Genomic DNA, 23,716 nt, shown 5'->3' with positions numbered 1-23,716 from the left:
TTCTATGTATTTAAATAGTGCTATAAAACTAACCTAAATTAATTCATTTAAAAAATAATTTAAGCTGATACAGTAGTTGAGAGATATGGCAAATAAGACAGGAACTCAGATGAGGAAAAACTCAGGTTGCCTTCTTCATGTACTTTGCTATGTGACCCTGAGCAGCTCACCTTCATTTCTTCACAGTAAATCTCATTCTCATAAAAACTGTGATAGGAAAACAAAATAGCGAAGATAAAATGAGCGAATGTTTTTCCAGGTCTAGTGTGTTATGGTAGATAAGACCTCTGGGTCGAGAGTTCAAACTTTCAACCTACGTTTTTGATGCCGCATCAGGCAAATCTCCTTACCACTATGGGGGTCACATCTCTATTTTCTAAAGCTAGAAGCTGTATCAGATTACCTCAGAGTTCTAAGATAGCTATAAGAGTAGGTGGTTGGGGTCTCCACTGGAATTTCAAGGGAATTCTCACTTCAACATCATAACCACTGTTATTTGGTTTTCCAATAACTTTTTAAAAACTTAGTACACTGAGGTTAGTATTACTTGTCCTATTCCACAAGGCTGTAATAAGTGTTTTTTTTTTTAAGTCACTGTATCTGAAAACACTTTCCAAAGTCTAAAATACTACAAGACAACATTACAACAAACTCTAGATTAAAGATCCTGACTTTTATTCACGATTCTAAAATTAGGCAGCCTCCAGAACCACAACAGGTTCAAAGAACTCCAGCCAGCAACGTCGTTTGGCAGGATTTATGGACAGAAAACAATAATGAAGTACACAGATGCCTGATTACATAGATGTTTTTGCCTTATTTGAATCATTTGTCCGCCAGCAGTTTACTAGAGCCCTGCTGTTGTAATCAGCTGAGACTAAGCTGTTAAAAACGGATACTCCCAGATTAGGTTTTCAGGTTAGGTACTACACAAGGCCACAGTACCCCACGAGGGACTCTAGAGTGGAGGTAACTCGGGCGAAACTCAGGTTAATTTAACATGAAGAAGGTGGGTTTCTCCTCCATTGGATACAGTGTGAAGGGCCCGAGGAACTGCATTCTAATGCTGGCCCTCTCAACCAATGTGCTGAAATGAATCGCATCCACCTGCCACCTAACTTGTAATGCCCACCACTACTGAGCGTCCGCCCGGTGCCCCGCATTCCACCATGTTCTAACTTCGCACACTTGGGGGCCTCTCAATCGGCGTTTACAACTTGGAAGTAGACAAGAGGGCCATTTAACAGATTAAGGACAGAGGCTGACAGCAGTTACGTCTGTGCCGTGCAGCACCTGCGAGCTGAGTTCTTAAAACACCCAGCCAACACGGAGTTTTACCGCCAGTCACCCGCATTCTACCTGTCACAGACCCGCACCTGGAACGCAAAGGCCTGCGCCGCCCCACGGCGACCGGGCTGCGGAACTCCCCAACTCTCCCAGACCCCGCCCACTCGCGAGAATCCAGCCCCAAGGACCCTCCTCGCGCTCCAGGGCGGAAACCACCGCGCACCCATCCTGCACCGCTCTCCGCGGGACACAGCGCGTGCTCAATCAGCACACCCGGATTTCCTGTCCTCTTGTCACTTCCGGGGAGGACAGCCAACCAATAAGGAGAGCCAGGAGGCGGAACCTACTGCCTCAGGTTCCTCCCCCGCCGCGCGTTTCGGAGGTTGGGGGGATCCGGGAGAGGCCGGGTGGTGTGTTGTGGGGCTAATGGCTGCCTCCGGGAACCTCAGCAGCTTCCGTCTCCCGCCGCTGCCCACCATTCGGGAACTCATTAAGTTATTCAGACTGCAAGCAGCGAAGCAGCTATCCCAGAATTTTCTTCTGGATTTGAGGCTGACAGGTGGATGCATTAGCCAGTGCGCCCCCGTGGTATCCCCGGTGCCCCAGGGGTTGCAGCGAGGGGTTTCGCTGGGACCTCGCCGGCGGGTCTTAAGGGACAGCCCTGTCAGTGTAGGTGGGCGACCTGCATTCGGTCAGGTCCTCACTTCGCTTTGCACGACAGAAGTCCAGAGTCCCGCCGGCCCAGACACGTAAAGTGCGATGTCTGCACGGAGCCCGGCGTGCTGGGGTGTGGGCGCGCGAAGGCTGGTGGTGCGGGCGCTGAGCTCCCCACGGGCTGGGGGCGGTGGAGTCTCGCTCACTACGCTCCGCCGCGGGCCTGCACGTGCCCATCAGATTTGCTTGTCGTGCAGTTTGAACCTACTAGGGCTTAAAGTCGTGTGCAGCTTTTAGCCATAACTCGTTTTGAAATCTTTGTAGGATTTGTTATTTAAACATTTGTTGAGTCTAAGAAATCCTCGAGGGTGCAAATAATCAGTAAATACATATTGCACAAGCAATGAGAGTGAGCAGGTAGTTTACATTCCCACGCCTTATTTTTTTTTAAGTGACTTTTTGAGGTAAGATTTATAAACAGTGAAATTCACCAGTTTGAGGTGCATGAGTTGATACGTTTTTATGTTTGTTTACCACCCCCCCTTTTTTTTTTGTATGAGATCGCTGTATTATAAATATGTGCACTGATTCACTGCTGCAGTACTCATGTTTTGAGACTTGATATTTCAGTTTACTATTTGGCCTCCCTGTAGAAGTTAAAAAAATCGGTGAGTCACCCATAACGTTTCTATTAAATGATGCACAGTTTATAAAGCATAAATAAGTTGTTTTAATTTCTTGGACCTGAATTTTTCATTTTGTCTGTAGCAGTATCATTTTGGATAAAACAGTCTAATTCCACTCAAATCATTTATTTATTTAGAAGAGGGGCCTACTACAAGAGCTTTAAAAGATTGCCCATTTTCCAACATTCTTTGGGTTAACTAGTACCAGCCTTTGAACTAGTTATAGGCCACATGCTAAATATAAAAACCATTCTTAGGGCTGAAGATAACAGGTCTTTTTATTTTAACAACAAAAAGAAGCTTCATTTACATTTTCTCCTGTGAATCTTTTTTTTTAATATTTATTTTTTAGTTTTAGGTGGACACAATATCTTTATTTTATTTTTACGTAATGCTGAGAATCAAACCCAGTGTCTCATGCATGCTAGGCGAGCCCGCTACCACTTGAGCCACATCCCCAGCCCTCCTGTGAGTCTTTCCTGAGCCTCAGGAATAAGTTCCAGATTGTAGATGATAATAATTCACTCTTCCTGTAAGAACCAAAGCACACAGGGAGATTAAAGTACATGTAGGAGCAGACCAAGATGGACACTCACTCAATGATTTGACATTACATCTTTGATATTCATTTGTATTTGAATGCCTGAGAAGTTTGAGGGTGAAAACACTGTCCTGCCTACTGTCATAGCTTTACATTTTTTTAAAATGAGAATCTTAAATTCACTACATAAAGCCTATGCTTAATTAATCATTCTTGTTCCCTCTAAGGCATTTGGTAGCTGTAAGGGAGCAAATACTGGCTTTATAATTTACACCTGAATTGTAGTTTTTTTCTCTGCCATTGCTTTTTTAGGTGACTGTGTACAAATAAAACAATAGACAAGGAAATTGTAAAGTTCAGAGAAATTAAATTGTAAGAGTAGCTGTTAGTTATGTGTAGGAGGAATTTGGTGAGAGAATTATGAAAATCGCCTATAACATAAATGGTCAGTGGATGCTAATTCCCTCCCTGCATCCATTAAAAGACTATCTTTGAAAGAGAATTTTTGCCTTTCAGCTTACATAGGCTTACCAAAAATAAGCAGAGTTGGAACTTTATGTCAGAGGAAAAGTGCTGGTGTGTTTTTAGTAGCTAAATTTCCTATCCTAGAAGGCCCAGTTGATCAGATTTTAATATCAGTCGATAAGACCAACACATTGTATGTTTTTCCAGAAGTAATGATAAGTTGCAACGAAACATTAGTATTCTACCCTTCTGATTTCTTAAGGTCTGCTGACTTAAATTGACTACTCGAAGAATTATTATTTTCATGTTAGCATGAATATTTACAAAGCTTAGAAAACCTCGAATGCTGAATTTAACCTTTATCTGAAAGTGTCCAAAAGTTAAAATTTCTGAGAGTCTTATCACCCAGGAACGTGTTACCATTGCCATTCTGACTACCAAATAGGTGTCTGTGGGTAAAAATGGAGACTGACTGCACTTTTTGCTTTTGCGCCTTCAACTAGCAGCATGGAAGATTCTGATTGTGAATGTCATTTTGCTGAATTTAAGGAAATGTGCTATGATAATCCTGTTTTTGTTAAAGAATTAGTACAGTTTAAAGTTTAAACATTGAAATTTGCCAAGATGATCAAGATAATTAAACTTTTTTTTCCCTCTAGATAAAATTGTAAGGAAAGCTGGCAATCTGACAAATGCTTATGTTTATGAAGTGGGTCCCGGGCCAGGGGGAATCACAAGGTCTATTCTCAATGCCAATGTTGCTGATCTCTTGGTGGTTGAAAAGGATACTCGATTTATTCCTGGATTACAGGTAAGATACTTAAAGTGTCTATTAGGGAGCAAAAACACAATTTAAAATATTAGGCCATTGTTCTTAGGACTCTGGGCAACCAAGGTTACGTAAATTGCTCCTAGACTACAGATCAGAATCACAGAGATTTTGATTCTATACAGAGAGGTCTAGAAATCTGCATTCTATAAAGCATCCCCAGATGGTCTGTTGACTACTGCTTGAAAATACAATGATGCTAAAATGTTTTCAGTTACCTTTTTCTTTAAAATCACTTATCATTGTCTGTGTATATCATGTCTGCTCCTTAAAAAAAGTAAAAATCAATAATGGCCAGAAATGACTCATTGGCATGATTTTTGTGAACATCATTCATTTAGGTTCAAAATGCATTTCCACAAGCAAAAGACAGAGAAGACATTCATTTGTCTAGAGAGACTAATTGTTAAGCTTAAACATTCTTATAAGAGAATTTTATAAGTGAGGAAATGAAGTTATATCATTCTGCTTATAGATTTAGGATAAGGTTTGAATGAAGTGGTACATTTTTAAAACACAGATACTATTATTACATGGGAAATATGTGAAAGAATGGTATATTTTAGCGGGAGAGAAGAAACCTTGAGGGAGGGTCTTCCTAGCTGCCTATCAGAGGCTGGCAGTAGAGAGAATAAGCTTGTTTTGATCTTTTCTAAGAACTAAAACAGGTGGGAATTGAGGGAGACAGGATCATGGATTTGAAATAAGGAGGGACTTAAGTTTTTAAAACCTCGGCAAACAGTGGAACTGATTATGTCAGGCATCCTGTAAAGGGAGTTCCTCATAGGGGGCACTTAATGACTTAAGGGCCTCTGTTTGATTCCTGTGTAATTCTGAAACATTGAAAGAGCCCTGAGCCTTTGACAGTTTATTATGTGACTATAATAGAACAATAAAAGTATCCACATTCTTTCTTCCATAGAAGAGGGCAAATTGGTTTAAAATTAGTATATTTTAATATTTATTTGTGTGTATATTAATAGAAAAATGTTTAAATTCTGTCAGAGCAGTATGAGAAAATTTGTTTAAAGATGTAGGAGTTTGTGTGCATACATCAGATTTTTTAGAAACAACAATTTATTTCTCATCTTTATCTGGTATTTAGGCCTTAAAGAATTGTATAATGATTTATTTTGAGATTGTAACGTGGTACGTATTTCTTGATCAAATGTGGGATTTAGTAGTGATTTTTGCTTTCAGGCATGCCCTTTTTTTAAGAACTGTGTCTCAACTTGAGATGGAAGTGGGAATAATGTTATTATTGATGAGCTCATGAGATGATAAAAAGAAATTGGATACTGCTTAATTCCCTTCAGGTTTGTTGTAGCATTTTCTGGATATGAGGAGTGCTTGTCTGACTTTTTCTCCCTTAAAGGGAATTTTTTAACCCTCAAATTTCCTCATCTGTTACATTCATTCTTTCTTATTAGGCAAAGGGGTGAATCAGTTTTCTGTAACTGCCAACTTAAATTTACATATTCTCCTCTGTGATCTGATCTGAAGATCTTTGAAGACAGGCTATTTTAAAGACCAGTGCCCCCATCTCTCAACCCCCTGCCCCGGTCCTCCAGTCCGTGCCTTGTAACCCTCTACTGTACTTTATCTCATTAGATTTCACATCACTGGACATGGTGTATGTGTTCTCCTCGTTTCTCCGTTCACTCCTCTGGAATGTAGGTGCCGTGAGGGTAGAGAGTTCAGTGTGTGGGTTTCCTTGCTGAATCTGCACTACAGGTGGCAGTGCCTGCTGCAGAACAGGTGTCAAGTGGTGACTCCAGGGGAACTAAGAAGGCAATCAGCCTCTGTAACTGTGTATGTATCTGTGTGTCATGTGAGCTGACTAAAGGAGTCATTCGATAGTAAAATAAATATGTCTTATGGGTTATCAGAAATTTTGTGCTCTTTTTTTCCCAATATCAAGGCTAAATTCGAGGTGAATTATAGGAGATATATATTTGACTGCTCATCTATTTCAGAAGAAGTAAAATTAATTCTTAGTGTCTTCTGTGCAGAAAAGGAACTCACCTTAAAAAGAAATGTTGGGTACTAAATTATCAAATAGGCTTCTTTTTCCTATAAAGAATGTTTCAGTATGTAAAACCACTTTCTATTAGAGGTCCTAAATTAATCATAAAACTGAGTAAAAGCAGAAGAAGAGTGATCTATTTTAAGGATTCCATTTTAGTGGTTTCTAAGCTAATAGAATTACTTTTTTAAAAAAGTATAATAATTTATAAAAAGTCTTCTGGCTGAAAGTGTATCATTTGTAGCTTAATTTAGTTCACATAGTGTAATCAGGAGGCAGCTCAGGGAAGGAAGGCTGGTGATAACTTAGTGCTGTGGAGGTGAGAAACCGTGTCTGATTCCCGAACACAGCACGGTGCGGTTCTGTGCTGAGGAACGTGGACGTCAGGCTCTACACTAGTTGTATGACACTGGGCAGATGCTGTCTCAGCTTCAGTTACTCATAGGCGGTTGGTGGGACTAAGTGATGCCTGACACTTAGCAAGCACTTGGTAAATCTGAATTATAAATAAATGGTTAAATTGTTGTTCACAGTAATAAAGGCGCCTCTGGTGACTCAGGATTGATCAGGAGACTGCTCATCTGGAATGAGTGTGGGGCAAGATTAATGTGACTCCCGGCACGCTGGAAACCGCAGTGCTGTGGAAATGGTGGGGCTTTCTCCCACTCCTCCAGCCTGCATCGGGCACCTGGGGTTTCTTTCTCTTGATGTTGTAACATTCCAATTGTGTGGTTCTTGGTGTTCATTTTTTGGTGTTTTGTCTTATTTATTTTTTACATTTTTATGGCTGAGTGGATTCTCTGTGCCTTGGAGGGGAGTAAAGAGATTCCAGACAGCACAGGGAGCTTGAAGCCTTGATGGGTTCTCCTGTCATTTCTGAGCTGGAGATAACTTCATAAATAACGTGTTCCCTTCAGACAGTTCAGATTCTTCTTCATTTTTGTCTTTTTTAAAGGTTTCATACATTAATAACAACAATAGAAAATATTTATGAAGAATTTGCCATGCTAATTTTTGTTTTACACCTTTATTGAGGTGCAGTTGATGCTCAGTAAATTGCCTATGTTGCAAATATAAAAATCACTGAGTTCTGACATATGTAAGATCACACAAAACCATCACTGCAGTCAACATAGTGAATTTCTCCATGAAGAGTGCCTGTGTTCCTAGGAACTCATCCCCTCTCCTCCCCTTCCCGGTCTCCAGGCAACCATTGGATTGCTTTCGTCACTGCACTGTTTTCCTTTTTTTTTTAGAAGCTCGTATTAATGGAATCGTTCAGTATGCCAAATAGAAAACATTGTCTGATTTTTTTAATTACTCTTGAGATTCACCCATGTTGAGGTGTCTTACCAATAGTTTGTCTTTTTGTTGCTTAATAGTATTCCATTTTTATGGGATATGCCAGTTTTGTAAATATATCCACCTACTTTTGGACTTCAGGTGCTTTTTTACCATTGAACATGAAAATAAAGCTATTTGAACATTCTATGAAACTCTGTGTGTGGATATATAGACAGCTGTACCCTTTTACATTTCCATCATTGGGCATGAGGGTTTTTCTTCTTGCTAGTTCATAGTATAGTGTTTTTCATATCCTAGTCAGGAGTGATTGTATCTTATTGTGATTTATTGGCACTACTTTAATGAAGAATCATATTGCATATATATTCATGTGCTTATTTGCCATCTATATCTTCCATAGAGAATTTGTTCAGATTTTTTTTTGCTTGTTAATTTTTTTCACCTCTCTCTGCTTCTTGTTGAATTTTAAGAGATCTTTATATAGTTCAGATACATGTTTTGCAAATATTGTCTCCTCAGCTGTCACTCATCTTTTCATTTTCTTGACAATGTTTTTTGAAGAGCACAAAATTTATCAGTTTTTCCTCGTAAATATGCTTTTAGTATGACTATGTAAGAACAAATACCACCACTATGTGTAATGCACCAATAAAAAATATGGAAAAAAGAAATAACATTAAAAAATTCTAACATACTATAACTATTTTCTAAGTAATAAACATCTGCTGTATTTACTATTTAAATAATTCCCATATTTGTTTTTATTTATTTCAATCTTCAACCTATTGTCTCTTTACATATTGAATCTGCAGTATCTTTAAATATTAAACACATTTCTAAATTCATTAAAAAATAAATATGATACTTTTCCTGTCATATTTTTAAAATATTTGCCAATCAGGATTGGTAGAAATTGTTCCCTTTTTTCCTCCCCAAGATGTTTATTGCTTTACCTTTGTATTGAGGTCGGTGATGCATGTGAGTTTTTGTGTGTGCTATTAGATGAGGGCTCAGGTTTTTTGATGGTTTGTTTTGTTTGCCCCATATGTTGAAATCATCTTTCTTTTCTCATTGAATTGGCTTAGTATTGTTGTCTTATACATGTCAGTCTGTATTAGGACCTTGAATTCTGTTCCCTTGGTTCATAGGTTTATCTTTTCACCAATATCAATCTGCATTGATTATGGTATCTTTATACTTGGACGTGAAGTCAAGTAGTGTAGTCTTCTAACCTTACTCTTCTTTTTCAGTGTCATTTGATTTTGATTTCCCTATATTTTTAGAATCGGATTATCAAATTTTTCATTTTTTAAAAAGCCTGGCAGGATTTTTAAAAATGAAACTGTAGATTAATTTGGGGGAGAATTGACGTCTTAATGATATATTCTCTTCATCTTTGAATGTAGTATATTCCATATTTTCTTTTTTTAATTTATTTTACTTAGTTACACATGACAGTACAGTGATCTTGACATATCATACATTTGAATCAGATGGGATATATTCTCTGATTTGTCTTGCAAGTTTTGCATGTGCATCAGATTTTGTCAAATTTATCCGTAACAGTTGATTCTTTAGAGGTAGACTTTGTATCTTGCAACCCTGCTAAACTCACTTATCGGTGGCTTAGTATTTGTTGTGTACATTATCCTGTCACCAAATGAACACAGTTTAACCTTCTGCATTCCAGCATCTGTGGTTGATTCTTCTGGTGGTCGATTGCCTTATATTGTTGGCTAGGATCCACAGTATAGTGTGAAATAGCAGTAGTAGGAATACACACCCCTGTGTTGTCCCTGACCTTAGGTGAAATACATTCAGTCTTGACCACAGACCGTGATGTGAGTTGTAGGTTTTTTCTAGATCTCCTTGAAACAGGCTGAGGAAGGTCTCTTCTATTCCTGGTTTGCTGAGGTTTCACTTGTTTTGGGGGGGGCGGGGGTGAAATAATGAGTAAATATTGAGTGTGCAAAACTGCTTTTTCCGAGTTTATTGAAATGATCACATGGTTTTTCTCTTTTTAGTTCATTAATACATGAATCATATTTTTTAATGTCAGACCATCTGTAGAACCTGTAGCGGTATCACCTTTCCCTTCTTTGGTCTTGATCATTTTCTGTTTTTTTCCTGATTGCTCTGGCGGTAGATTGGTCAACTTTATTGATCTTCTTCAAACAAAGCTTTCAGTTTCATTGATTTTTCTCTGTTGTTTTTTTGAAATCTTTATGTCCTTCCTTCTGCTAACTTTGGGCTTCATTGTTCTTTCTACGGCTTTTTTAAGGTGGAAGCTGAGGTCATTGATTTGAGGCTTTTTTGTTTCCTTGTAGACATTTAGTACTATAAAGTTCCTGATAAGTACTGCTTAACAGAATTCCACAAGTTTTGATATGTTGTATTTTCATTTTCTTTCAGAAATTATACACCTTAAGATACTAAATTTACAGGAAGACTTCAAAAGAAGGGTTTTTAAAAAATATATTTTTAGTTGTTGATGTACTTTTATTTATTTTATTTATTTATATGTGGTGCTGAGGATTGAACTCAGTGCCTAATACATGCTAGGCAAGTGCTCTGTCACTGAGCCACCACCCCAGCCCCTCAAAAGAAGTTTTGAGGTGTAGACTTAAGGAAATATTTCAGAAGTAGTTCAGAATTTCCATTTAACATTCAGCTCCACTTTCCTTTTGATTTGTATTTGACTTCTGGATGATTTAGAAATGTATCATTTAGCTTACAAATTTGGTTATTTTTTTTTCAATTCTGTCTGTAATTATTTTTAAATTTAATTGGATTGTGATTAGAGAACCTGCTTATGTGACCTAAAGCATGGTAAATCTTATCAGATTTAGTCCATGGCCTAGAATATTGTTTGGGGAGATGGTTCTCATGCACTTAAAGAGAACATGCATTCTTCTGAAAAGAACAGGTATTCTGTAAGAGTATGCATTCTGCCGTCCTTGGATGACACAGTCTGTACATTTTAATTAAATCAAGTTAATGTTGTTCAGGTCTTCTTTATCCTTGGTGATTATTTGGTCTACTGAAGTGTCATTGATTGAGAGAATAGTATTGAAATCTCCAAATAATAATCACGGATTTGTCTCTCTCCTTGCAGTTCTGTCAGTGTGCTTCATATGTTTGAAGTGCTATTATCAGGCTCATGAACATTTAGGATTGCTTTGTCTTTGTGGTGGATTAACCCCTTTATTATTATGAAATGATCTCTTGTTCCCTGGTAATACTCTATCCTCTGAAATCACTTTGTCTTGTATTACCTAGCTATTCCAGCTTTCTTTTGATCAATGTCAGAATACTCTATCTCTTTTATATCACTTTTCTCTGTTCATTACTTTATATTTTAAATAGGTTTCTGTAGGCAGTGTCTAGTCAGGTCCTTTCCCTCTGATTTGACAGTCTGTACCTTATGCATTAGTTTTCTAACAAATCACCATAAATTCAATGTCTTTAAAAGGACAAATTGTATTCTCTTAAAGTTCTTGGACTGTAAAGTGTAAAATCAGGATTGACAGGGCTGTGTTTTTTCTACAGACTTCAGCAGAGAATCTGATGCCTTGATTTTCGGCTTCTAGGGGCCACCCACACTCATCAGCTCTTGTTTCTACATCTCTACCATTAACTCTAATCCTGCTGCTTTTCTCTTGTAGGACCCTTGTGATTTTATTGGGCCCAAACAATCCAGGATAATCTCCCCAAAATCCCTTTTCTGTCTCAGATCACTCCCCCAAGGATTCATAGATTAGAGGGTAAACATCTTGCAGGCAGATGGGGGTACAGTATTCCACCTATTGTCTGTAGCTTATTGTCATTATTTTTGTGGTCACTTGAAGTTCATAGTGAACGTCTTTAATGCAGTCTGTCTCCAAGTGGCATTGTCACTTCACTTACAGCTTGCAGATCGTGCCTCAGCGTCTTTGCATATCTCCTGCCAGGCCCTGCACCATCTTGTCCTACATTTTGCTTTTTCCTATGTTATAAAGTTTATAGACAGTGTTACTTTTGTTTTAAAAGTCAATATTAATATTCTGTATTAAAAAGATTAAGACAATGAGAAAAACTTGTTAGATATTTCTTCACGTAGTTACCATTTCTAGAGCTCTTTATCCATACTTTGCTCTAGTGCCTTTATTTAGCCTTAACGACTTCCTTTAGCATTTTCTTGTAGTGTGGTTCTATTGGTGATGAATCATTTAGCCTTTTCATTTGTCTGGAAAAGTCTTCATTTTGCCTGTTTGTTTGTTTGTTTATTTTAGTTGTAGATGGTCATAACTTTAATTTTTTAATTTTCATGTGGTGCTGAGGATCAGTCCCAGTGCTTCACATGTGCTACGAAAGCCTCTATCAGTGAACCACACCCCAGCCCCTTTTTGACTGTTTTGAGTAATAATATGCTGGAAGCTCCAGTGCCCTGAAGATATTGCTCCTGTACAAGAAATCTCTTGTCATCCTTATCTTTGTGCCTCCATTTTCTCTACTGGTTGCTTTGAAGATTTTCTCTTTACCAGTGGTTTTGAGCAATTTGGTCATGATGTGTCTTGGTGTAGTTTTCTTCATGTTTTCTGTACGAGGTCCGTGAAGCTTCTTGGAGCTGCAGAATGTTTGTATTTCTTGTTGTCCATTATCTGAAAATTCTTGTTTTGAGTATTTTGTGCCTTTTTGTTACTAGATTAAGATAGAAGAATATATTTGGTCCCTAATGCTCCATTTTGGCCAAAGTAGGAAACTCAAGGACTCTTACTGACTGTTAAATTTTATGCTTGTTTCATGGAATTTTGGAGACAGAAGGTATGTCATTGACTATTGATAGATAATATTAGATAATGTCTGCATTTTATAATAGGTTAATGCAGGGATTATTTCTTCTTCATAAGCATAGTGGAAAGTTCATGGGATTGAGAATCAAACTGGTGATCAGATCTCAGATATGCCATTTACTAGTTTTGTGACCTTGAACTTGATGTTCAGCTTTTTTTAGCTTCGGTTTTCCCATATGCAGCAGGATTAATAGTTATGTTTTGTGGAGATTACAAGGGCAGGTAAAAATTGACGTAAAGAACCTGGAGTACTGACAAGAGCCAGTGGATGGTTGCTACTAATATAATTATTCCTCCTCTTGTCTGTTAGCCAGTTTCTTGTCACTTTGACCAAAACACCCGACAGGAACATTTTGACCCACAGTTTCAGAGGTTCAGTGAGGTTGGTTGGCTCCAAGGCAAAGACATCATGGTATAGGGCACAGTGGAGGAAAGCTGCTCAGCCCGTGGCACCCAGGAAGCAGAGAGAAACAGGAAGGGCCAGGGGCAGATCCAGGCTCCAAGGCCATGCCTCCTGCAGTCCACTCCTTCCAGCCACACCTCACCTCCTACAGTTTTCACCACCTCCCAGTTATTAATCCATCAGATGGATTAATCCACTGATAGGTCAGATTTTCTTATTATGATCTAATCATTTTGTAAGGGACCGGCAAAATGTCGGAAGAAGAGACCACAAGAGACTGTCTTATGCAACAGCAGAAGGGTGGGTTTATTTGGAGACCAGCATGCTAGGGCTCTCTCTATAGCAAAGAGAGATAGAGAGCCCTGAGAACAGCTTGAGCAGAGCTTATATACTTTTCTTGGAGAGGGCAGGGAGGGAAGTTCATTGATGGGTCAGGGCGAGTGGGCAGTTTGCCTGCAACCGAGTGAGGGAGTGCATCCTGTAGTTTGGCAGTTGGGGACAGCTCATTCTGGGAACAAGATTAGCAAACAGTTCACAGTTGGGGATAACACATCCTGGGAACAAGAGTTCAACAGTGTTTTGTTAAGCATATAGAAAAACAGAGTGACAAGTACCTATTTTATTAACCTTTCAATTTCAACTCTGAACATTGCTGCATAGTCCATAAGCTCTTGGGGGGCATTCCAGATGCAAAGCAAATACTGTCATCTTATAAGGGACAAAGTAATTCACACATTCTTGTAGAGAAAGCTGTTTTTAGTTAGAGATAATAAAATTTTGAAATTATTTCATCTCTAGCAAATTATTCAAAAAGAGCAATTGTCTGACTTTCTGTTTTGACGTGACTGTTCACTTGAGACATGCCTAACTGAGGTGACCACAGTTAATCACAGCACAGACAGACTTGGTTAAACAAAATGTGCCAAACAGCTGCAGTGATTTGCAGTCCACTGAAGGAGAAGGATAAAGGTCAGTGTTGGTAGCAGTTATGACAGTAACAGAAAAGCTGTAAATCAAGTAGAGAGCTAATCATGGTAATTTAAAATAATACCAACTCCAGTGCACCTCTGTGCCCACGAGGCCACCTCTCTTCAGGCAGCAGTGACCGACAGCATCACGAAAAGCAAGAGCAATGCTTTCTGCTTAGGAGAATTGTCCAGTGTAGTCTAAAAAGATGCCACTCTGATTTTCTTAAGAAATGTTAACAAATAAAGGAGTAAATGTTGTGTGGGAAGTATACATAAGCAGACATTAGATTCCTTAATGAGGCCAAGTACACAAGCTCTTACCATACATATTTGATTCAGTCTAACCAACAAGCACACTGACTGAAGTCATGCTGTAGTCTTCTCCCTAAAAAAGTGTTGTGATAGTAAGCTCCTGTTGAATAACAGCACTGCTGTTTTTTGTGTAGTCTACATAAAAGTAAAGACCTTAAGTTTTTACATGTCGTATTTTAATTGTATATTTTTTCATTCTCATCTTACTTGTGAGACAGTTTTGCCCAGCCCTTTTGCAAGTTTTTATTCCAGCAGCATTCAGGCCCTACTCTACGGCAAATCAGGAAGTAGGTAATGAATGCCTAGCCCACTCTAAGTGTTGACTGCCATGAGCTCCTCTCCCTGAGGAGGTGGCATAAAATGCACAAAATATCCATTTTACATGTGGTTCTTTGTTCTCAAAAATTTGTTCTTTCCTCATCAAATTAAATCACCAAAAAAGCTACCCAGGTGGACCACTGTTACTTACCCCCCTACAGAAAAGCTTTTACTGGAACTGACTTGTTGAAAGAGTTTTGTGTTTTATTTTTTTAATGGCCATAGAATGGCACTATCTATTATATTGTTCCATGTACCCTTTACAAAATCTGGTTTCAGGAAAAAGAAAAATGACTCTCTTGGAGACTTGGTCTAATTACTTCTAATAGAGAGTAAGGTTTATATATTTCATTATGCAAATCATGAGTGTTAACAATTGTAACGATAGGATTCTTAGCACACATGTAAAAAAATACATTCTTCTCCTTTTCATGGTTTGGTTTTCTCTTTATTTTGTAGTCCTAGTTAATGAAAGTCTTTTACTTGAAGACCCTCTCATTTTGGAAATTTAAATGATGGGCCAGGTTAAGAGTATCTATCTATGAATACTCACCTGGCTGAAATCAGGTGCCCACACTTATGATCTCACAATGGACTGTGCCTCTGGGCGCATTATGTGGTCACACCTTGGGCATGTTGTTGAAGGGCAGCAACAGGGATCCTTCCACCCGGCCACATCCCCCTCCAGCAGTGTTTCAGTGGTGAAAGCATTCCTCTGTGACTAGTTTACAGAGTCCCCTGTCCTTTCTGGGTAGAAGCTTTGTCTGTAATGGCAGTATCGGTCAGTCTGTACTGCTCTGTCCCCTCACAATTGCCCCAAGGTCTTCAGGGAAGTCAGCGAACACCAGCATCCATTCCTTCTGCAGTGGGGAGTCACAGAGGGAGCTGGAGCACAGGGCTGTCATTGATGGAGACCTAAACCTAACTGGGAATTCAGAAGAAATAGAGTAGACATGAAACTTTAACCTAGGAAAAGAAAGTAGGTTCGTGTCTTTGTCAGTTTTCTGGTATGCAGTTGTGTTTGTGAGTGTGGAAAAAGTTAATGCTTCGAGTGTGGCTGTCAGAGCATATGAATTAACACCAAACAGTCGAATTTACGTTGTTTTTAGTCCTAATTACAAATTACTTAATTACTTTCTGTATATTAACATTATGTAACATAAACTTTTAGTTCTGCCACTTTGTTTTTGAAATGCTAATTTGTTTTGTTTTAATTATGTGAAACATAGTTATCAAGAAATTTTAGCTTTCTCTGATCTTGGTCAATGCTGTCATTAAATTCTCAGTGTTTATACAGTAAGAGCATGTCCTATAAAGAGCTAGCTCTTTAGTATATTGTGGTTATTATGTTTTCTGAGATTTATCGGCTGAAACCCATTAGGTTAAGTTTTAGCAAATCATGGTAATTTAAAATAATCTCAAAGTATGTTAGTACCAAAGGTATGCTGTTAGGTTTGCTAAACTGCAAACTGGTTAACCAGTAAAACTAGAAGATTCCAAACTTAAAATGTTTATTCTCTTGACTATATAAGCATTTCAGCTATGTATTTCTGAAATATTATTTATGTAATTGTACCTCATTTACTAGTGAAGTAAATCTTTGCAAGTTTCTGGACCCCACGTTTTGGGAGCCAGCTTCCAAGAAGCTGAATGCTGTTTGATCATTCGTGTGTTCATTCCTTATTCAGTATGCATTAGTACCTAATGCAGGTGCTGCTCAAGTAGATAGGAAAGAAGTGCTGCCTTAAGGCGCTCATGCTGTTGCCGAGGAAGGAGACTAAGCACATGGACTCTGATCTTAAGTGCCTTCAGGGTCACAGGCAAGGCACAGTGGAGGGCTGCTGCCTGACTTCTGACACCTCTTCGTCCTTCCTGTTAGTTACCTGAAATAGGTGAGGACAGGGTATTAGGAGAGAAGGTCAGCTTATGGAACTAGAAGGACAGAGTCCCCGTTGATTTGTTGACTGAACATCCCTGTGTAGCCCTCCACAGGTTGTAGAATTTCAGCAGCTGAGCTGGACCAAGGTTCTCTGAGCCCCCTGAGCTGAGACTTGCTGTAGGAAGAGGATCACCTCTTCCTTGCAGTCTGTTTGGAGTGACGTCTCATCTGGCAAGTTCACTCTGGCATTTTAAGTTTTGTAAGCTAGGAGCTGCATGCTTTCTGTTTTCTGAGGATCAAGTTTTGTATTAGGGACACATAATACAGATTTATAGTTGGCTTAGTCATACGGCCTTTACAAACCAAGTACCAGCTTTTTATTATGTACTGTGGGAGTGTGGTTATAAAGTGAATGAAATTAAGACAGAGAGCTCTATTACAAAGGAAGCTGTGTTTTGTTGTTGGTTTTCTTTTTTGCTTAAAGAGACTGATGGAAGGCTGGGCGTGGTGGCACACGCCTGTAATCCCAGCCACTCAGGAGGTGGAGGCAGGAAAATTTTGAATTCAAAGCCAGCCTCAGCAAAGTGAGGCATAAGCAACTCAGTGAGACCCTACCTCTAAAAAAAATACAAAACTGGTTGAGTGCCCCTGAGTTCAGTCCATGGTACACTCCCCGCCACACACACACACACACACACACACACACACACACACAATTGAAGGAAAGGGGAAAAAAGCAAATGACTGGAAGCTGGAAAGGGGCTGATAGAGAGCAAGTATGGAAAAAAAAAAATATATATATATATATATATATATATGACAATTATTCCAAGACAGCTCATTAGGTGGATAATGCCTGTGAATCAAGAAAGGTTCTGGCTAGGGCTGCTAGGTGAGGGTAGTCTCAGAATGCCAAATGGGATGTGGTATTGACTAGGGACTTTCTACTTAGCTTGAATCTACCCATAGATTAAGGTAAAGATCTAGGTAATGTGTAGAATTCTGTGTAGGTATCTAGACTATAAAGATTTAGTTGGATTCAAGCTTATTTTTCTTATTCCTAATTCTCAGAATTTCATTATCATGTCCTTAGTCTGTGATTGTAAGACTAAGAGATAGGAGTGTAGTTTATGTTGAATTCTGTACAGAAGTAGAAGTCATTCTGAGGGCCAGAGGTACACTCATGTGCCACGTGTGCAATCCTGAGCTGCTGTTGTGTCACCTGTGACTGTCCCTAACCCCCCTGTGTTGAAGAGAAACTCTGTCAGTTTGTGGACGGTCACTCTGGGTCTCTGGCTTTTCCAGCAGATGTAATGATGCACAGGTTTAAACGTTGTAGTTCTGTTGTACTGAGTGTGTGAGCTCATTTTATTGACCTTATAAACTAGATGCTTTCTGATGCAGCGCCTGGAAAACTGAGAATTGTTCATGGAGATGTGTTGACCTTTAAGATAGAAAAGGCTTTTCCAGAAAGTCTTAAAAGACACTGGGAAGATGGTAAGTACTTTGGGCATGTTTTTTAAAATTTTTCTTTTGTCATTATTTATATCACAAGTATTTATTATACTTTTATTATAAGGGTTCACTATTACATGTTTATATTTTAGACTATCTGAACAGAATTAAATAATGTGCACTGTCATTTTTTTACTTTCCTTCTTTCTTCCAAAATTTAAACCTAGTCACCTTTTCTTAGTTCTAATTTCTTTGTCTCAAATTTTCAAATGTTTTAGATTCTGTGCAAGTAAACTTGTCATTTTTACAATACCATATACATGGGATAAACTCTTATAAAGTATTACTTTTTCTAAATGTGAAAAAGGAAATGTAAAGCAGGCCACACCCAAGCCTTGGTTTTAACTTTATTCCATTTTCTTTCACACTCTAACCAGGGCACTCTGTTTTCATGGACTGTTCACTGGGTATCTGCTGTATGCCAGCTCCCCAGAGTATACAGATAGAGTATATTTCTTGTTCATCAAAACCTTTGACAACAAATGGAAGAGGTTTTTAACACATCATTATCTAGCTGCCCATGTCTCTGGCCTCCCCAGGGCCAGGCTCCTTCAGGGTGGTCTGTGTTTGCAGTGCCAGCCTCTGACAAACCTTTGGGCACTGCCTGGAGACTCCTGCCTGCCCCCAGCCCCATCCCTGGACAGGCTCCAGCTAGGCTCACAGTGATCTCCTACCCTCAGACCTATTCTGACTGCATCCTCTTGCACTCCTTTTCTGTTGTCCACATTGTGTGTCCTCCCTCCCTCCCTTCTCTCTCTCTCTCTCTCTCTCTCTCTCTCTCTCTCTCTCTCTCTCTCTCATCTTCCAATACCCTCCTGTTTTTTATTTGACATTTGTGAACTTTCTCTAACAACTCTTTGCCGGTGGTTTCTTTCCACTGAGTTCTTATGTGTTGTTTTTGCTGTTTTTCTTTCTGAGCATGTCTTCTTGCTACAGATTTGTCTGGATTGCTCCACTTTTGTGGCTTTACTTCCCACCCAAATATTTTTGGCACTCATCTTTATACCCAGCCTGTATTGCCTTCCAGGGCATCTGAGCCCCTGGCCACCCCAGAAGTGCTTTAACTTCATCATGTTCAACTCGTTTTTTATACATTTTCTAAGTCAGGATTCCTAGCACTGTCACTACCTGACTGGCACTAATTAAGTACTGTGTGAGTACTTTGTGAAAAAATGTTGAAGAATCAATGGACCAAACAATACTCAGTCATTATCTTTTCAGATACTTGTGTTTGATGCTATTAATATCCAGTTTGATTTTACTCTTAATTAAAATGGTATTCAGAATTTATTGATGAAATTATTACAAGTTATTTTTTTCCTTGTTAAACAGATCCCCCCAATATACATATAATTGGAAATCTGCCTTTTAGTGTTTCAACACCACTGATTATCAAATGGCTTGAAAACGTTTCTTGTAGAGATGGTCCTTTTACTTATGGCAGAACTCAGATGACTTTGACTTTTCAAAAGGAAGTGGCTGAGGTAAGCATTAACTAAGGCTTAACTTTTTCTGGTTATTAAATGATTAAAATCCCAAACGATAATGCATTTTTACCTGTGTATTCTAGCTTAATACTCCATTATACACAGGAAAACCCAACAATGGTCCAGCCAAACATTAAACCTGTAATGGGATGACTGACACCTGCTGGGAGCTTCCCGGGAGAGTGTGACTGATGTGTGTCCACCAGGAAGGCCTGGTGGTAAATGCAGGGCCGTGAGGGCCACAGCCACGAGCAGAGAAGGATGAACATATTGCCTGTGTGTTCACATGTGGAGACTGGCCTGTGACAGCATAGATTTGTCCTTTGTACTCTTAGGATGAAAAAGAATGTCATCATCAGCTTGTTGCTGAGAAGGGCAGGGGTTGAAGCCCTCATTATCTAGCACGTGCACTGTCTCCACCCCCAGCTCAGCTGGCCTGCTGTGCTTGCATCCCCAAGGCAGGCAGGGCCCCTTCACTCAGATTGGAAAGAGCAGCTTTCAAGCTGCAGAGGTTTAAGGGGGGCCTGCACACTGTGAGTAGGCTCACTCTGATTGCCTCTCTTCTCCACTCCCACCACCTAGATAACCAGTGCTATCATGTTTGGATTTATTACTCCTTTCCATGGTCTTATCACATAGACTTGTCCATATAGGTAATAGCCTTTATCTTGAGCCATTTTTGAGCTTTCTATAATTGAGTTTATTATACACACACATACATACACACACACACACACACACACACACACGTATACATGTATGTGTGTGTGTGTGTGTATTTTATCCTGAACATCATTTGTAGGATTCACTCATGTTACTACTAGCTATATTTTATTTACATAGTCCAATATACTTCCCACTGTTTGATTGTCATAATTTGTGCATTCTCGTATTTGGGGGACTCCAAATTAGTTTCAGTGTTTTTATTACAAACAAAACTGTCGTGAACGTTGTCATACAAGGGCAAGGTTTCCCTGGGGTATGTGCTGTAAAGTGGAACTGCAGGTCTTTGCTCTGCTGGGTGGTGCTCAGGAGAACACCTGTTGCAATGCCATCCGCAGAGAGTTCATTTTGTTCCACTTCTTGCCATACTTGGTGTTGACAGACCTGTGCATTTTCTTAATCTGAGGATGATGGTGTGTTGTGGTGTTTTATTTGGTCTGTTAATTTTTTTTTTTTTTAATTTGAGCACCATTTTATGTTTCCTGGCCTTTTAGGTTACTTGAGGATCTTCTGTGAGCTGCTTGCTCACCTTTCTTTGGGCTGCTTATCTTTTCTTATTGATTCAGAGGAGTTCTTACATTATTAAATGTGTTGCAAATTTCTCCTGATGGATGGAGTTTTGTCATTGTATTTTTTACAATGTCTTTTGAAGATTGGGTTTTCTTAATTCTTAAGTTTATAATCAGTGCTTTTTGTGTTTTGTTGAAGAAATCCTTTTATATCTAGAGAATGTGTAGACACCTTTGTGTTATCTTCTAGGAGCTTTTTGTTTCCTTTACATTTCTATCCACTTGGTTGATTTTTTGTAAGGTTGAATTAGAAATAATTTTACTATTTATAACATGTGGATCCCAATTCACCCCATTAGCCATATAAACAAGTACCTATCATTTTTGCACTTATTGAAAGAATAGTTACACAAAAGTTTAGGACTGAATTAGTGATAGATAACTTAATCCATCAGAGAGTAAAGCAAATCAAAGAGATTTTTATTTTTTTATTTTATTTTATTTTATTTTTTAAAGAGAGAGTGAGAGAGGAGAGAGAGAGAGAGAGAGAGAGAGAGAATTTTTAATATTTATTTTTTAGTTCTCGGCGGACACAACATCTTTGTTGGTATGTGGTGCTGAGGATCGAACCCGGGCCGCACGCATGCCAGGTGAGCGCGCTACCGCTTGAGCCACATCCCCAGCCCCAAAGAGATTTTTATTGAAATAAGAAGTAAACAAAATATTAATTGGAGATAACAAATTACTTTGAAAACCTAAGAAGAAAAGCAAGATCTGAAAAAATAACCATGAGTCTTTACTGAGTCTCAAAATTTAACTTAAAAAATGTATCATACCCCTGGAAGGAAAAATGATTACTGTAAAGATGCTGATCATTTCCAGAAAACTTTGTATATCTAATACACTTATAATCCTTAGGGAATTTATCTTGAAGTGTAGTGAATTTCCCAGGACCATCTTGAGGAGACCTGTAAGAATACGAAAGTAGTGTTGAGAGGGAGAAACAAAGAGAAAAGAATCTCATAATCTCATTTCAAGTGTTGAAGTGTGAGGTAAGACTTGAAGGTTCAGAGCGGTGTGACATGGCGCAGAACTGGTCTTTGGCTGCATCATAATATTCAGAATCAACAACTTAGTGTGTGTTCGTGGCCAGATAAAAAGTCAGCAGTGAAGAAAGGAATTAGTCATTCTGGGAATATTTGGTTACTTGTTATGAAGAAAAGAAATTTTAGTAATTTGTCTTGTCTTGCATAAAAATTCTGGTTACTGCCTCTTCGCATTCACCACTCTCTGCTCCAGCATTCATCTTTGATTCTATTTAATGGAATTTTTACTTAAAATATTGTATTTTTATCTCCAAAAGTTCCATTTGGGCCTTTTTATATCTTTCTCTCTTCAGTGTGGCCATGTTTTCCGTGGCATTTTTATTCATGCCTAAAATTTAAAATTACTATTTTTTGTTTTGTTTGTGTGGTGCTGGGGACAGAACCTCTCTGCCTTTAGCTGAGGGGAGCACAAGCCATTCCTCGCCCTGTGTGAGCTCTCGGGGTTCTTTCTGCAGTCCTTAGGCAGATCAGGGCTCCTGAGACTTGAGGGGACCTTCAGCATATGGGAGCTCTGGCTCACCCCTCACCCCCTCTTTTTCACTCTGTGTGAGAGAGAGAGACAGCAGAGACTGGAGGAATGAGAATGAATGAATTAATCAATCAATCGATTCTCCCCATCCAGGCCTCTCTGACCTCCATCCTATCTCCCCAGGTGAAAGGTAACTGGGCCCCAGGTGCAGCCCTCCTCTGCCTGAGCCACAGCGTGTGCAGGGCAGGGCCTCGGGTAGCCAGGGAGCAGTCTTGGCTTACCTCCTCCCCTTCCTCAGATCACAGACCTGCAATGTCTATTCAGTTTGTGAAAAACATTTCCTGTATTTTATTCAGCTTTGGAACAAAACTTATTATCAGAATTCCTTTGAGAGTAGGTTGTGTAACTACGTGAGTTTGATTCTTAAGATTCTTCTCTCTCAGATAATTTGAGTGTGTCGTAAGAATTTGATTTCTCAAATCCATCTCTCTCTCCACCTATGTCCCTTCTTATAATCATCCCTAGTGGGGAAACTTTTGTCCCACCTACCTCTTGGGGACATTTGGCAATCTCTAGAGACATTTTTGGTTGTCACAGCCAGAGGATGCTTCAGGTCCCTGTTGGCAGAGCTTAGAGATGCTGGTAAACATCCTTCAGGGTCCAGGAAAGCCCCTCACAGCAAGGACTGGCCCAGCATTAATCATCCCCAAATGCCAGTAAGCCAAGGCCCAGAACACTTGGCTTTGTAGTATTCGTTAATAAAATCTTCTCAATAGTTGTGGGGCTTTTATCACAAACATGTAGGACCCATTTGTGTTCATGAGAACTCAAAGATGATGTCAGTGTTCCCCACGGTTCTTGTCATTTCCTGTTACTGAATCTTACCTTCTGTTGGTCTTAACTGGCCTATGCTTGAAGTTTCCTTCATTGTTTTCTCAACCTTTGGAACTGCCATTTCTGACAAAAACCACTCTGTTTATACTCACAACATTCTCACATGAGATGTGTGTGTGTTTTTTCCCCACACCAAGCATTCCAGGTTTCCAAACACCAGCTGGGTGTCCTATGATTTAATTAAATTCTGAGACTCTCCACCTGTAGTTATTGTCAGATCCACAGGGTTAGGGCTCAGTTCTGCAAGTGCATCAGATACCAGTCACAAATCTGGGCCTCCAAAACTTCTGAGCAGCCAGCTGTAAGCTGGGGGTCCTATGACCCCTCATCAGTTTCCACGGTTTGTCAGAATGGCTCAGAACTCAGGGAACCCCTTCATCTCTGGTTTAAGTAATGAGTCATCAGTTGGTCTTTCTGGTGACCGACCAGCCAGCCCCTTCTGGAGGCTCCTCTCCCCTCACCCACCATGTGATCTCCTGAGTATAGACTCAGATGTGATGAATAACAA

General features: G+C 39.3%; 1 protein-coding gene across 2 annotated transcripts in view; it reads left to right on the top strand.

The window, feature by feature from the left end:
- Positions 1 to 1,644: 1,644 nt before the first annotated feature.
- The window catches only part of TFB1M (transcription factor B1, mitochondrial), a 46,222-nt gene continuing 24,150 nt past the window's right edge, over positions 1,645 to 23,716 (top strand). Inside the window, exons 1-4 of one of the 2 annotated variants that reach the window (XM_081294662.1) lie at positions 1,645 to 1,846; positions 4,293 to 4,444; positions 17,894 to 18,002; positions 19,353 to 19,504. In XM_081294662.1, coding sequence (XP_081150788.1) covers positions 1,714 to 1,846; positions 4,293 to 4,444; positions 17,894 to 18,002; positions 19,353 to 19,504 — 546 coding nt within the window. In that variant the 5' untranslated portion in view covers positions 1,645 to 1,713. The remainder of the gene's footprint in view (positions 1,847 to 4,292; positions 4,445 to 17,893; positions 18,003 to 19,352; positions 19,505 to 23,716) is intronic. The other variant, XM_081294661.1, reaches the window with a different exon arrangement.

The sequence above is a fragment of the Spermophilus citellus genome (genome assembly GCF_964194105.1).
Source record: "Spermophilus citellus genome assembly, chromosome: 5".
Classification (NCBI taxonomy): Eukaryota; Metazoa; Chordata; class Mammalia; order Rodentia; family Sciuridae; genus Spermophilus; species Spermophilus citellus.
Note: the sequence above shows the minus strand (reverse complement) of the source record. Positions and strands in the feature narration are given on the sequence as shown.